Source organism: Drosophila persimilis, unplaced genomic scaffold, assembly GCF_003286085.1.
Source record: "Drosophila persimilis strain 14011-0111.01,24,50 unplaced genomic scaffold, DperRS2 tig00000002-arrow-pilon, whole genome shotgun sequence".
Lineage (NCBI taxonomy): Eukaryota > Metazoa > Arthropoda > Insecta > Diptera > Drosophilidae > Drosophila > Drosophila persimilis.
Genome location: NW_020825289.1, coordinates 19,286,853 through 19,299,902, shown reverse-complemented (window position 1 = coordinate 19,299,902; position 13,050 = coordinate 19,286,853). Strand labels below are relative to the sequence as shown.

At 47.1% G+C, this 13,050-nt stretch overlaps 2 protein-coding genes across 5 annotated transcripts; one reads left to right on the top strand and one right to left on the bottom strand.

The window, feature by feature from the left end:
- LOC6592298 (40S ribosomal protein S23) lies at positions 1-1,209 on the top strand. The gene is made up of 3 exons (XM_002017593.2): positions 1-23; positions 451-610; positions 859-1,209. Exons 1-3 carry the CDS (start codon positions 20-22, stop codon positions 1,124-1,126), a joined length of 432 nt encoding a protein of 143 aa, XP_002017629.1. The 5' UTR covers positions 1-19; the 3' UTR covers positions 1,127-1,209.
- On the bottom strand, positions 1,196-9,364 carry LOC6592300 (nucleoprotein TPR). Of its 4 annotated transcripts, none has more exons than XM_026986621.1 (6): positions 9,187-9,364; positions 8,602-8,760; positions 2,396-8,540; positions 2,028-2,344; positions 1,835-1,968; positions 1,196-1,631 (listed from the first exon to the last, which is right to left on the bottom strand). In XM_026986621.1, exons 1-6 carry the CDS (start codon positions 9,335-9,337, stop codon positions 1,347-1,349), a joined length of 7,191 nt encoding a protein of 2,396 aa, XP_026842422.1. In that variant the 5' UTR covers positions 9,338-9,364; the 3' UTR covers positions 1,196-1,346. The 4 variants fall into 4 exon arrangements, with proteins under 4 accessions (XP_026842422.1, XP_026842423.1, XP_026842424.1 ...); XM_026986622.1 differs by having other exon boundaries at positions 2,028-2,341; XM_026986623.1 differs by lacking the exon at positions 8,602-8,760.
- Positions 9,365-13,050: the final 3,686 nt, after the last annotated feature.

The following is a 13,050-nucleotide window of genomic DNA, read 5'->3' as shown; positions in this document are numbered from 1 at the left end:
CTGAGATAGTTGAAAAATCATGGGTGAGTTGTCAAAAAAGAGTAGTTTTTATGTGAAACAAGCAAATTGTGTCGCAAAACAGTGTAGAAATGGAGTTGTAAATGTCGGGCGGCTAAAAGAGTAAGTGAATTTATGTTGAACAGCCTGAGAGACTTGGTGCTATCAAAAAGTTGAAAGAGTTGGGATTTTGCGTATGCAAAAATCCGTTGAAATCGAATGAATCGTGCAAACTTATGGCCTACGATCTGGCTTTGACAAGGGAACACACCTCAACGCAGCTATTGCAAGTGATATTTAGCGATAATAGTCTTTTAAATGAAATTTGCAACGATTCATTCGATCTAACCTCACAAAGTCAAAGCCGACTAAACTGTCATTTGTTTACATTGTTTTGCCGCTCTTGATGCCATAGTGAACTTCGATTTAATCCAATTTATTGAATGTTTTCAGGCAAACCAAGAGGTCTGCGCACAGCCAGAAAGCATGTGAACCATCGTCGCGACCAGCGTTGGGCCGACAAGGACTACAAGAAGGCTCATTTGGGCACCAGATGGAAGGCCAATCCCTTCGGCGGTGCTTCCCACGCCAAGGGTATTGTGCTCGAGAAAGTGTACGTACGGTGATCTCAGAACATCTCCAATGTGTTTTCCTAGGTGTGCCGAAAGAATCGGCGTCTTGACGCCTCGCAGTATATTTTTGTGTTTTGTTGTGTCTGAAACGCAAATCACAGGATTATACTGTGAGATGCTGGGCGTGCTATCAGAGAGTGTGAAAGGAACCCAAGTGTATTTTGTATTTCATTCGGAAAGTGTATCTAACAAATATATTCTAATCCACTCCCTATTTGTTTAATTGCAGTGGCGTTGAAGCCAAACAGCCCAACTCTGCCATCCGCAAGTGCGTGAGGGTGCAGCTCATCAAGAACGGAAAGAAGATTACCGCTTTCGTGCCCCGTGACGGTAGCTTGAACTACATCGAGGAGAACGACGAAGTCCTGGTTGCCGGTTTCGGTCGTAAGGGTCACGCCGTCGGTGATATTCCCGGTGTGCGCTTCAAGGTTGTCAAGGTGGCCAACGTCTCTCTGTTGGCTCTTTACAAGGAGAAGAAGGAACGCCCAAGATCTTAGATGATGATACGTCTAATCTTTTTCCAGACACAGAGTTAGGGTTTTACAAAACTAAATAAAAAAAGAAAATTACAAAAAGGCAATGATTTCAATTTGATTGGCTTTATTTTAATTTCTTTAAATGTAGTTTTTAAATATAAGTGAATGTAGGAGAATCGGCGTTCGCTGCCAGACATGTCAGCACACTGTCGTCTGGGGATTCGCCGGAATCTGGTTCCTGCTAGTATCGTCCGGGGTTGTTGTTGAAGTTGTTTGCCGGTGGTCGACGAGAGCGAGGGCCGCGGGTGCGGGCACCGCGGGGGTGGTTGTATCCACGGTTACTGGAGGAACCTTGATCTTGCATGTTGGCATTGTTTTGCCACACAATGCGTGACCGATTCTGGTTCGAATTTTGATTTCCACGTGCTCCGCGAACCCTACGGTTGTTGTTTGGCATACCACTGCGCAACGTGCGATATCGCGTGTTGTCCGACGGGGACGTGGCCTCGGCCTCGCGTCCCTCCTCCTTTAAAGAGAATAGATCGTGTTAAAATGTTGATCAGCAGCGAATAGGGGATGGTATAGTTAGTAGCAAATATAGGCAAGGACTTTAACAACAACTGATGTTAGTCGCATTCCAATTATCGCATGCAGTCAGGAGTTTCACCAACCTGAAACCACGCCATGGCTACGATTACGCTATCTTTGGTAAAAGCGCGTCCTTCTTACCTCAACACCCACTGTCTGCTTCTCACCCTCTGAGGAGACTCCATCTGTGCCCTCGTTGGCTTCAGCTGAACCGCCTTCCGCCTGATTGGGCTGGTTATCCGTTAGCTCAGACTGGCTTGTGCCTACATTTTGGTCTGCAAAAGTGAACAGGTTATCTTTATATCCCAATCGAGGATGGCCTGCATCTGCTTACTCTCATTTGCGAGCTGCTGAGAGTCTTCACCCTGGCCAGGGTCCAGCGTCTCCTCGGCAAAGGCTTCGTCAGCCTCACAGATATCTTCTGCTCCGCCCAAGTCACTCTCGCTTGGTTGCTTGTTGGCATCGGCAGCGTTGCTTTCGGCTGCCTCGTTTGGCTTCTGGGGTAATGTGGCTGCTGCGCCATCACCACTTGGCCCAGCACTCTCGTCGGGAGCCACTGCTGCGGTTCCATCTACCTCTGCTGTCTCCACACGAACTGGCTGCTCACTAAAGTTGGACACTTGCGGGGAACTGACAATTTCCACGGAGCTACTGGGAAGGATTCTATTACACTCTGTATGAAGACATTAGTTTCCGACTTACCTCTCTGTACGCCGAGATGCTGCCGAAGATGTAGAGGCGACCGCCTGCTTCCATGGGGAGGTCTCAGCTTGTGGCAATTTTGCAGGATTCGAAGAGTCTCCACTGCCACTGGTGATAGCCTGGCTTTGGTTGTTCTCCTGGGTAGAGGCAGAGGCAGCCACTACTGCCGCACCTGCTTGATTGTCCAGCAATTGGCTCTCCTCTTGGACCTGAAGTTGCTGCTCCTCAATATCCACCTCGTTATTGTCTTGAGGATCGGACGGCATTTCGTTCTCATCGTCCGCACCCTCGTTGTCCATGTCGTTGTCCTGCTCGTAAGAGTCCTCGTAGCCCTCCTGATCGGCCTCGCCACCATCGACGGGGCCGTCATCAGCATCCGCCAAGACATCGTCCTCATCATCAGAGTCCACCACCTGAATGTCATCCTCCTGATCTCGCTGCGACGAGGTTGGCATCTGATCTACGTCCATCCCGGAGTCTCCAATGTGAGTGGCGGACAGCTCTTCGCTGTGCATAGGAGTACGCAGCCGTTTCATCTTCTCGGGGACCCCATCTTCTGTATTGGTGGAGTCACCTTCCACGTCGCGAGGACGTTTGATGCCAATGGATGAACAGCCAGCCTGAGTGGTGGTCACATTGCTGCTGGACGGCGTGTGTCTGCTGTGACTGCTGACTACCGTCGACGAGCTGCTGCTGCTGCCAGAAGTGCTGGGCTGCTGGCTCTGGTTGTTCGCATCCTGGACACTTGGCGCAGTCGGATTCGGAGTGGAGGTCGATGTCGATGTGGAAGTAGAAGTCGACGAAGAGCCCTCTACGCGTGGCGATACTAAGGCCACGACCTGCTGCTGAGACCCTCCTGCAAATAGCTGAGAATCGTTCTGCTGTGGATGCTGAACGCTTTCCGCCTCTTGGGAACTCTCGGCGGCGGAGGTGGCTCCCATCGGTGGAATGGCGGCCACCGCTACAGCCGCCGAGCTGGTCGACGGCATGTAATCTGTGTGCGAAGATGTGGGCGATGAGGAAGCCATCGACTCCAAGGCTCCACTGCCTGTGGTGTGAACCTGCTGCTGCGGGGGAACTAGGGCAGTGTTGGCCACGGCAGAGCTGCTGCCACTGGCCGATGCAGATGTGGTAGAGGTCGATGACGAGGATGTCGAAGCACTGCCCGCCGACGGCTGCTGGCTGGTGGGCAGGATGGCAGCCGTCCGGCTGTTCTGCACGGAGATAGGTCTGATGCTGGCCAAGGGTGTCTCCCCGCCACGCCAGGGGGTGACAGTAGCCGACTGCTGCACTGTGGCCGACCCCGACATGGGCTTCACATTGGCAGTGCGTGGTGATGAGGACTCTGATATATTTCCCTTCTCCGCGACAGAGCTCGTAGAGGGCTTGGTCGACTGCTGGGAGCCCAGTTGACGCTGGAGTTGATTGATGCGCATGTGCAGCGCCTCGTTCTCGCGAGTGAGCCGCAAGTTGACCTCCTTGTTTGCGGCAATATTCTCCTGCAGCTCCTTCTCCAGGCGGGCGACGGTCTCGTCGTATTGGGTCTTGTTGCTGGCTAGGGTAGCCTCCTGATTGACCAGATCCGTTCTGGCCACTGTAAGGTCTTGGATGAGCTTGTCCACCTTTACCTTGTGATCCTGACGGGCGGCATTGGAATCCGTTTCGGGCTCAGTCAGGCGTTTCTTGAGAGCATCGTTTTCCGTGGTCACCTTCTCCAGCTCCTCCTTGGCGGCTCTATACTGGTTGCCAACTTCTTCCAGCTCGGAGCGAACCTTCTCCAGGTCGGCACTGATGTCGGCTCCCCCCTGTTGCGCCTGGAGAGTCACGTAGCTATCCCTGTAGCGCTTGGCCACCTTACGCAAGGCCAACTCCTTGCTGTCCTTATCCTGCAGAGCCTTCTCCTTCGTCTCCAGGTCATCGGTGGCCTTCAGCAGTTCCTCTTCCTTCTGCAACAGTCGGTTCTTCAGCTCCATGATGTCTTGCGACTGGCGTGTGTTTGTCTGCCGGAGATTTATGGACTCCTCCATCTGTTTCTTGCGGGCCTCGTCCAAGGCTTGCACTTTTCCTGTCAGCGCTGGCAGCTCTGACCTCAGGGAGCCAATCTCTTCGTTTTGTTTCTTGCTAAGTTCCCTTTCAGCCGTGAGCTGCTTGGCCAGGTTCTCGCGCTCTGTCTGAATCCGCTTGAACTCCTCTGGATTGCGATTGCTCTTCTCCACCAAGACATTGGCTCGCTGACGCCATTTGACGGCCTCGGTGCGCAGCGAGGTGTTCTCCAAATTGAGTTCTTCGATCTTCGATGTTAGCTCCTTGTTGCCGCATTGAAGCGGGAACAGTTCCTTTTCCAAACTCTGGATGCGGCTAGTCAGCTCCGTCACGCGCTGTGTGAGACTGTTTCGCTCCTCTCGCAGGATGCGATTGCTATCTGTGATGGCGTTCAGGGTCTCGATCTTGCGCAACACCTCGGCGTGCTTAGAGGTCGAAACCACGTCGGTCTGGTTCCTGGAGCGTTCCTGGTTTAGACAGGCATTCAGCTCGTCCACCTTCTTCTGCTGAATGGTGAGCTCCGACGCTAGGCGTGCATTCTCAGCCTTTACAATGTCCAGCTTTGCCACACATAGATCCTTCTCGTGGCGCAGGAACTTAATGATCTTCAGGAGCTGCTCGTTGCTGCGGATCTCCTCTACAGCCATGCCGGAAATGTTGAGACTTTGGTCTGCATCCATAGTCTGAGATTCGTTAAGAATCGAACTGTTCTGACCCTGACCCGAACCCGACTGACTCAAGGCCGTCAGCTTTGTGGCCAGTGCTTCAATCTGATCGTGCAAAGTCGCATTCAGAGCATTCAAGTCGGCCACGCGCCTGTCTGACTCCTCTTTCTCTTTCTCCAGAAGCCTCTGGGCCTCGGCGTTCGACTTGACCAGGGCGTCGTGGGCGGCCTGCAGCGATTCCCGTCCCGTCTTCAGCTGGTTCAGCTCGTCCCTCAACTTGAAGTTGTCAGTCTTCAGACTGGTAAGGTCTTGGATGTCGGTGGAGTGCAAGACCATTTCGTGGGCATACTTTACTTCCACTTCGTGCAGAGACTCGGCCAGCGTCGTGTTCTCAGATCGCAAAGTGCGGATTGTGCGACCCGATTCGGTGAGCTTCTCAAGAACAGTCTTCAGCTCATCCTGGGAGGCCTTGACCTGATCTGTCTGGTTTATGGTCCTGCTCTGTTCGGTGACATTTGAGAGCATGGCCTCGGCCTCCAGTTCGTCGATGCGTGCCCTGAGCTCGCCCTCGGCGTTCTTCCATTTCTTCATCTCATCCTCGTGATTGGCCACCATCTCGGAGTGCAGCTCGTGCAGGCGCTTGACTTCGGCCTCGGCAGTCTGTGACATCTTGTAGAACTGCTCGCCATGCGCCCGCAACGAGGCCAGCTCCTTCTTGAGCGATTCAATCTCAACCGCAGCCTGGTTGTACTTGAGCTCGAATTCTCGGGCCCTTTTGTTGGCTGACGTTACGGGATTCTCATTCATCGAGGGCGTCAGGCTCTCCTGCAGTTTCTTGCTCAGATCGTTCACCTGAATCGTCTTTTGGGCAAGCTCCTCGCGGACACTTACGAGCTCTGCTTTCCACTTCTCGGCTTGCTGCTTCTCTTCGTCCTTCAGCTTGATTGCAGTCTCGGTTTGGCGCTTGAACTCGTTGACAGTCTCTTGGAACTTTTCCTGCTCCTCCTGCTGGTGACGTCGCTGGGCAGCCAGCTCTCGAGCTGCATCATCTAGCCGCTGCTCGAGGCGCAAGCGTCCCTCAGTCTCAGATCTCTCGAGGTTGGACTTGATAAACTCCAAATTGTTGAGCAAAAGCGACTGGCTTTGGTGATCCCGACGGAAGCTCTCCTTCTCGATCTGCAGACGGGCGGACGAGTCCTTTAAAGAGCGGTTCTCCTGCCGCAGATTGTAGGCCTCTGCTTCGGCGGCAGCCGACTTTTTGTGGGCCGCCAGTGTTTCATCCTTGAGTAGGTGCATGGTCTGCTCGTGCTTGATGATAGTCTTTTCGTAGTTCCTGTTTCGATCCTCAAGGGCCGATATCTGCTTTTTGAACGCCTCAATGTTCCTGTTTAGTATATCGATCTGCTCTTTCTGGAAATCGGTGGCATTCAGCAGCTTGCAGTTGTTGGATGTCAGCTCGCGAACTTCCTTGCGCATCGAATCGAACTGTTCCTGGGCCAGAGCGTCGTTCTTTCGCTTCTCGCTAGTGTAGTATTCGTAATTCTCCTTGAGCGATGCGTATTTGTTAGTCTCCTCCACCAACTGCTTCTCCAGACTGTGTATGCGCTGCTCCAGCTTCCTGACCTCTTCCTTAGTGTGTTCTGCGGCCTTTGCCGACGTGTTCAGAGTACTAGATTCGCTAACATCCATATCCGCAGCCGAATCATCTAGATTGACGGTCTGACGACCCTGTCTCTTTTGGGCAGCAAAGAAATACTTCTGGTAGCGCTCACACTTGGAGCTTAAAAGATTGAGCGCATTGTTCTTCTCCGTGAGCTGCTCTTCCAGCAGGGAACACCTTTCTTGGGCCCTCTTGACACGCTCTCTGTTCATTTCCAACTTTTCCGTATCTCTTTCATTTTCTTGCTCATCCATTGTCTGCGCTAGCTGGCGCGTCAACTGCAAGAGTTTCTGGTTCTGTGCCTGCAATTCGACGATCGAATCAAAGGTGACTAGCTGATCGGTAATGACGTCGAAATTGGTTGATTGGCTCGTGCTATCTCCCGACCTGTTGTGATTTACGTGGCGGACTCCTGCACGCAGGCAATTCAGCTCGTCCAGAAGCGTGCACACCTGCCGGCCGAGGTCCTTCGTTGATTTTTCCAGCAGCTGGTTGTTCTTTGTGATGGATTTCAAGTCGAAAGTTGCCCTATCCAGTGTCTCCTCGAGGCATTGTTTCTTCCCAAGTAGTACATCCCGCTCCGGGATGATATGGTCGTAGGCTTCTTTCAAATTTTCGAAATCAATACGCAGCTGCTCAATCTCAGGGGCACGCTCTTGGATCTCCTTATACATGGACTCCATGTGCAGCTTCATTTTGGAATTATCGAGATTTGCTAGCTCCAGCTCGTCGAGGGCCTTGACATACTTCAAGTACAGTTCGGTGATCGTGAAGTCGGGATGGATCACCCGACTGGCAACAGCCGCACTCGGAGACAGCTTGCAGATGGCCTCCTCCAGACTTTGACCCTTGGACTGAGCCAGTAAGCGATTTGCCTCGGAGATTTCCTTTCTTAAATCCGTTATTGTTGCATCGCGTTCTGCTAGCTCAGAGCTGTGCTGCTGCTTTGTGGAGCTCAGCTCGGCCTCTACCTTGTCGTGCTGCTCAGTCACTTCGCTCAGCATGCGTTTCATCTCGGCGATGCCCTGCAATAGCTCGTTCTTGTCCGCCTGATTCTGCTCCTCTGTGCTCTTGTATATTTCAAAGAGCTTGTTCTTGGCATCGAGCTCGTTCTTTAAGGTGGCAACGTACTTTTCTGATGCCATGGACTGCTTGTAGGCGTTGCTGGTCAACTCTCCTATCTTCTCGTTCAACTGGCCAACAACCTCCACGACCTGGGCATGCTCGGCCTGCAGTATTTGAAGTGCATCGCACTTCTCCCTCAGACTGTTCTCCAGCTGGATTGTGTTCAGGGAGTTCTCTCTGCGGATGTTCTGCAGCTCGCTGTTGTTGCGGTTAAGATCGCTGTTGAGCAACCGAATCTCATTTTGCAGCATAATGCGCTCGTTCTCGATACGCTGCTCTTTCGTCTGTAGAGCCACCTCTTTGCTTTGGATCTCGTCTACGCGCGCAATGGCTTCGCATTTGGCAGAGATGGCGTTGCTCAACTGCTGACGATAGCTGTGCAGATCCTCTTTCAGGCGTTCTAGCTCCGCATTCTGACGTTCTATCAACGTCAATAGCGAGTCACGCTCCTCAATTATACTGTTCTTCTCCTGCCTGAAGGAGGACGCGATCTGCTCGTTGCTTCGGACAGTCTCCAGCAGATGATCACGCTCTGCGGAAACTTGGTCCAGTTGGGCGCGCAGCTCATTGACATTTTGATCGAAATTCGACAACTTCACCTTATAATCCTCGACCGCGTTCTGCAACTCCTCCCGCTTTTCTTCAGATTCGGCTAAGGAAAAAAAGATTTAATGAAAATTAACATATGCTTGTATAGCTGCTAAACAACTCACTGAGCCGGTGGGCAGCAGCGCGTTCTTTACAATATTCCCCGAAGAACTGGTCGATATATGTCTGCAGTTTTGTCTTCATGCCGGCTGGCAATTGCTCCAGCTCCTCCCGAGCAAACACATTTGCTAATCTCTGTGGACCACTGAGTTTCATGCTGACGACTATTTTACTAACTTTTGTTAGTTTTATTGCAAAATTTTTTTTAAGCACAAAAACAAAAAAGAAATCCGCTTGCGTCTGTCAAATTTCAGTGTAACCCCCGCCAGCAGAAAAATACCAAAACTAGTAGCCATTGTGCAAAAATATAAAGGCAATATAAATGCATTAATATGAATAAATATTAAAACAAAAATGCATACGAATGCCTAGTAGGCATTGCCTACGCATATGCACTAACTTTAACCGACTCTGAATTGATTTTGGCTATATCCTCCATTTTTTTTTGAGACACAGCCACAGACTTTTGGCTAGCCGCCGGCAAACCTCCCTCCAGTGCTTTGCAAAATTCGAACACAATGTCATCGGCAACCATTGTAAATGTTTAAACATACACTATGCATTCTAGTTTTTGCGAATGCTACACTTACCTAAACGATTAGCCGCCGCACGATTCTTGCAGTACTCATCTGCAAATTTTTCAATGTACCCCGACAACTTCTTTTGCAAGTTCTTCGGCACGAGATTTAACTCGTCGGGTTTAAGTATGTGGTCCAACGATTGTGGACCGCGAAGATCCATTTTCGCAGTAGATGTTTGTTTAATAAATGCACTCAAACTATACTTTTTAAATGGAAAATAAATAAAATTATCTCGAAAAATTGACTGACCATCAGAAATATATCGAAATTAGTGATGTAAAAAAAACATCGATGCATCGATCATCGATGTTTTTCTGCCGATGTTAACTGATATTTTCCGATGTTTTTGCTGATACCGATGTTGAGTGATGCATCGATGTTTTGCAAAACATCGGTAGTTTAATTTCATATCATTGCGTATTTGGCAAAATTCAAAAATAGAATAAAACAAAATAGAATCAAATTTACTATAGATGGTATACATTTGTTTAAATATGAAACTGCGAACGCCGTTAACATCATTCGAAGGCAACCCGTTGTGTGTTTGGGAAGGTATGAAGAGTACTGTTCAGTCACAAACATATACCTTATTAATATTACAGAATATACAGTACAATCTCACACACATAAACTCATAGGTACAATTGTCCATGTCACGTCATGTGAATGAATATGACGACACGAAAATTACATTAGCAACTAAGAATAGACAATTTCACTTGTAAACTCGAACCCACCAAAAAGGATGAAGCAATAAACTATTTACTTTGTTGCTGCCAAATACCTAAGTAAATGCACTGAAATGTAACCCCCGCACAGAGTAAGTGTACCCTATCTAAAAATACACTCCCATGGAGCCTGTGCGTTCCTTCCCATACAATAAGAGTACCACTGCTAGCTATATAAGGAGATCCATTTGTTCAAACAGTACCACAACTGCCTGTCACTAATTTTCCCATCGCAATCATCAGGTCCTGATTTCGCGGTCATACATCGATGCATCGAAGAATAAATCCGATGTATCAAGCCAATATCGATGTTTGATTTTGACAACATCGATGGGCATCGACATCGATGTTTTCATTCAAATTTACATCACTAATTTGGTGTAGAGGGACACTATCGATGGTAAGACACTATCGCGCTACTAAATATCGATGGTTCAATGTTTCGATAGTGGGCGATAGTGGGAAGCACAGAATAACCGTGCAAGCGTCTTAGCCCACTAAAGCCCCCTGTATTTAAATAGTTCAACTACTTGAGGTAAATGGCGGAATATATTACTGATTTTAAATTCTTCTTGAGGATTCATGCCATCTCTACTATAAACTTAAAAAAAACCACGATATTTTTCAGCTGAACTGCGCTAAAATGATTAAATTTTCATTATTTTCAGTGGAAAATTGAAATACCCCCTTGGCTTGTAATAGGTTAATCGTTCTCCGTCAGGATTGGAAACCATATTCCTCATATTATTTGTTCCGTTGAATATTACCAGCTAAATAGAACATTTAGCCATGCCCACATAATTTTATCCGATTAATAAATCAATTTTCTACTTGACTGGCTTATTTTAAACACATGCTTTTATTGGATTTTGCTTAAAAAAAGGTTTTAGCGAAATAAGTCAAACAAAAAGCAAGTAGCGAAATAGGTCAATCAAAACAAACGAAAAGGGAAATTCGTTCATATTGCTTAATTTTGATATTCCATTGAATAATGCCGACTAACTAAATCTCTCAGCAATGCCCACATAATTTTATCCCATTGATGAATAAATTTTCTACAAGATTGTATAGTTTTTAATCCTTGCTTTAATTGTATTTATTGTAAAAAAAGGTTTGAACGAAAAAGTCCAACAAAAAAAGAGTCACTGTGTTGCGTGTAGGCCTTTGTATACCCTATTTTGTTAATTTTATATGAAGATGAAACGTGATTTATAAAGACCTTTTCTCAAATTGATATTCCTTAGACATATTAAAGTACATTATTAGTATCTTGTGTATATTTATCTCGATCCTGATACCTACTGAGCCTTGGAAGACAAACGTATTCACAATTCTATAACATTCATTCCCCCAGGGTATGTGTGCGTGGAATGGGACTCATTGTTGTGAACCGGTTATGACGACTAATTCTTGGTTAATCTTTCTTCCGTCGAATATTCCCAGCTATATAGATCTCTCAGTTTTGCCCAGACAATTTTATATGATAGCTGAATCAATTTTGATCAAGATTAACTATTTTTAAGTACTTGCATGTTTTTTATTTTGCCAAAAACACGATTTCATCAAAAATGTTCAATGTCACAGGTTGTGACGTCAATGTTGCTGGTATTTGCAGACTCATTTGTTGTCAACCAGGGTATGAGTGTTTGTATACCCTATTTCGTGAATATTATATAAAGATACTGTTTTCCAAGCTGCTTTCAAGTGTAATTAATAAAGGCTTTGTTTTAGATTGCATTTTTTTGGTCTATTCATGCATTTGATTAGTTATTTGTATATAAAACCTGATCCCTGTAGCGATTCTTTGTCTCTGTAAGAGGACCACTAATTGCAAAATATCGTTTAAAACAAAGACTATCTAGTTTCTGCATTAATTAGAGCCTGGAATGACACACATTTCCGCAATTCTATATCATCCATTTCCCCCAGGGTATGTGTGCATGGAATTAGCAACATGTTTGTGTATGGAATGAGACTCATTGTTGCAATAGCGAAACTGCGGCGAATCGGGTATTGCCTATATTTCAAGCTATATAGATTTGCCCACTTAGCTTTATCCCATAGATAAATGCATTTTCTACAAGATTGCTTCTTTTATTTACCTTTATGTATTTTATTTTTACCAAAAAACGGGTTTCAAGTAAATGTTGCCGCAACTTTTGTGTATGGAATGCGCAACATTTGTGTATGGAACGAGACTCATTGTTGCTAAAGCGAAACTGCGGCGAAATGCGGCGAACTGCGGCGAATTCAATTTTCTCATATTCTTTGTTCCGTTGAATAATACTATCTATATGGAAGATTTAGCCATGCCCACTCAATTTTGTACGATTGATAAATCAATTCTATACATGATTGGCCTATTTGAAATACTTGCATTTATTGGATTTTTATATAAAATTGAAAATTAAACTAATATTAAATGTCAGCGATGTTTTTTGAACTACAGGTGGAGAACTATCGATTGCACGGTCGATGTTTTTCGACCGATATACCGTAAATATACCGTCGGTTCAATTTTGACCTCAAAATATACCGAAAAGTATTAAAAATACAGTAAACGGTCGATACTCGTGATTGCAGTGCTGTAAAATGTAGAACGCTAAAGTGACTATCTGGCAGCACTAATTTCCGCGCCAAATTCAAAATCTTTGAGTATTCTTATGAAACTTGGATGTTGCTTGGACATAGATACGTTATCCAACTGATGGGTTGTAAATAGAGCTCTTGTGTTGCCTTCTGATGAAGTACACTGTCTAAGTAAGTCATACCTACCGCAGTTGCTGTTGCAAGCATTGCACACAACTACAGCAGCCCCTTACATAACAGAATGGTAATGGCGTTGAGCCAAAACTAAGCAGACAGCCATCAATGTGTGTACTTCATTCAGCCTGGCCCCGGACCAACGTGTGCCGGGCTTCATCTGCGATAAGAGAGTCGAGTCTCGAACTGCACCTACCTGGGCGAGCAGCATGCACTGGGAGAAACCTCCACGACGAAGGTGGACGGAATAACTGGTTTGATGCTGCGTCCCGCAACATCGTTTCTGGCAGTGCACCAGCGATCTGCTTATCAATAATTTGTTTTTCTCCTTTTGCTGCATTTAGGCAGAGATTCTCTGACGATAGCAGCTCAAGTGTCACAC

Coding starts and splice junctions, on each gene's coding strand:
- LOC6592300 (XM_026986621.1), bottom strand. CDS start 9,337: ATGGATCTTCGCGGTCCACAATCGTTGGACCACATACTTAAACCCGAC. Junction 8,761..9,186: donor TGCGGCGGCTAATCGTTTAG/GTAAGTGTAGCA, acceptor TTAGTAAAATAG/TCGTCAGCATGAAACTCAGT. Junction 1,969..2,027: donor TCAGCAGCTCGCAAATGAGA/GTAAGCAGATGC, acceptor TCACTTTTGCAG/ACCAAAATGTAGGCACAAGC.
- LOC6592298 (XM_002017593.2), top strand. Junction 611..858: donor GGTATTGTGCTCGAGAAAGT/GTACGTACGGTG, acceptor GTTTAATTGCAG/TGGCGTTGAAGCCAAACAGC.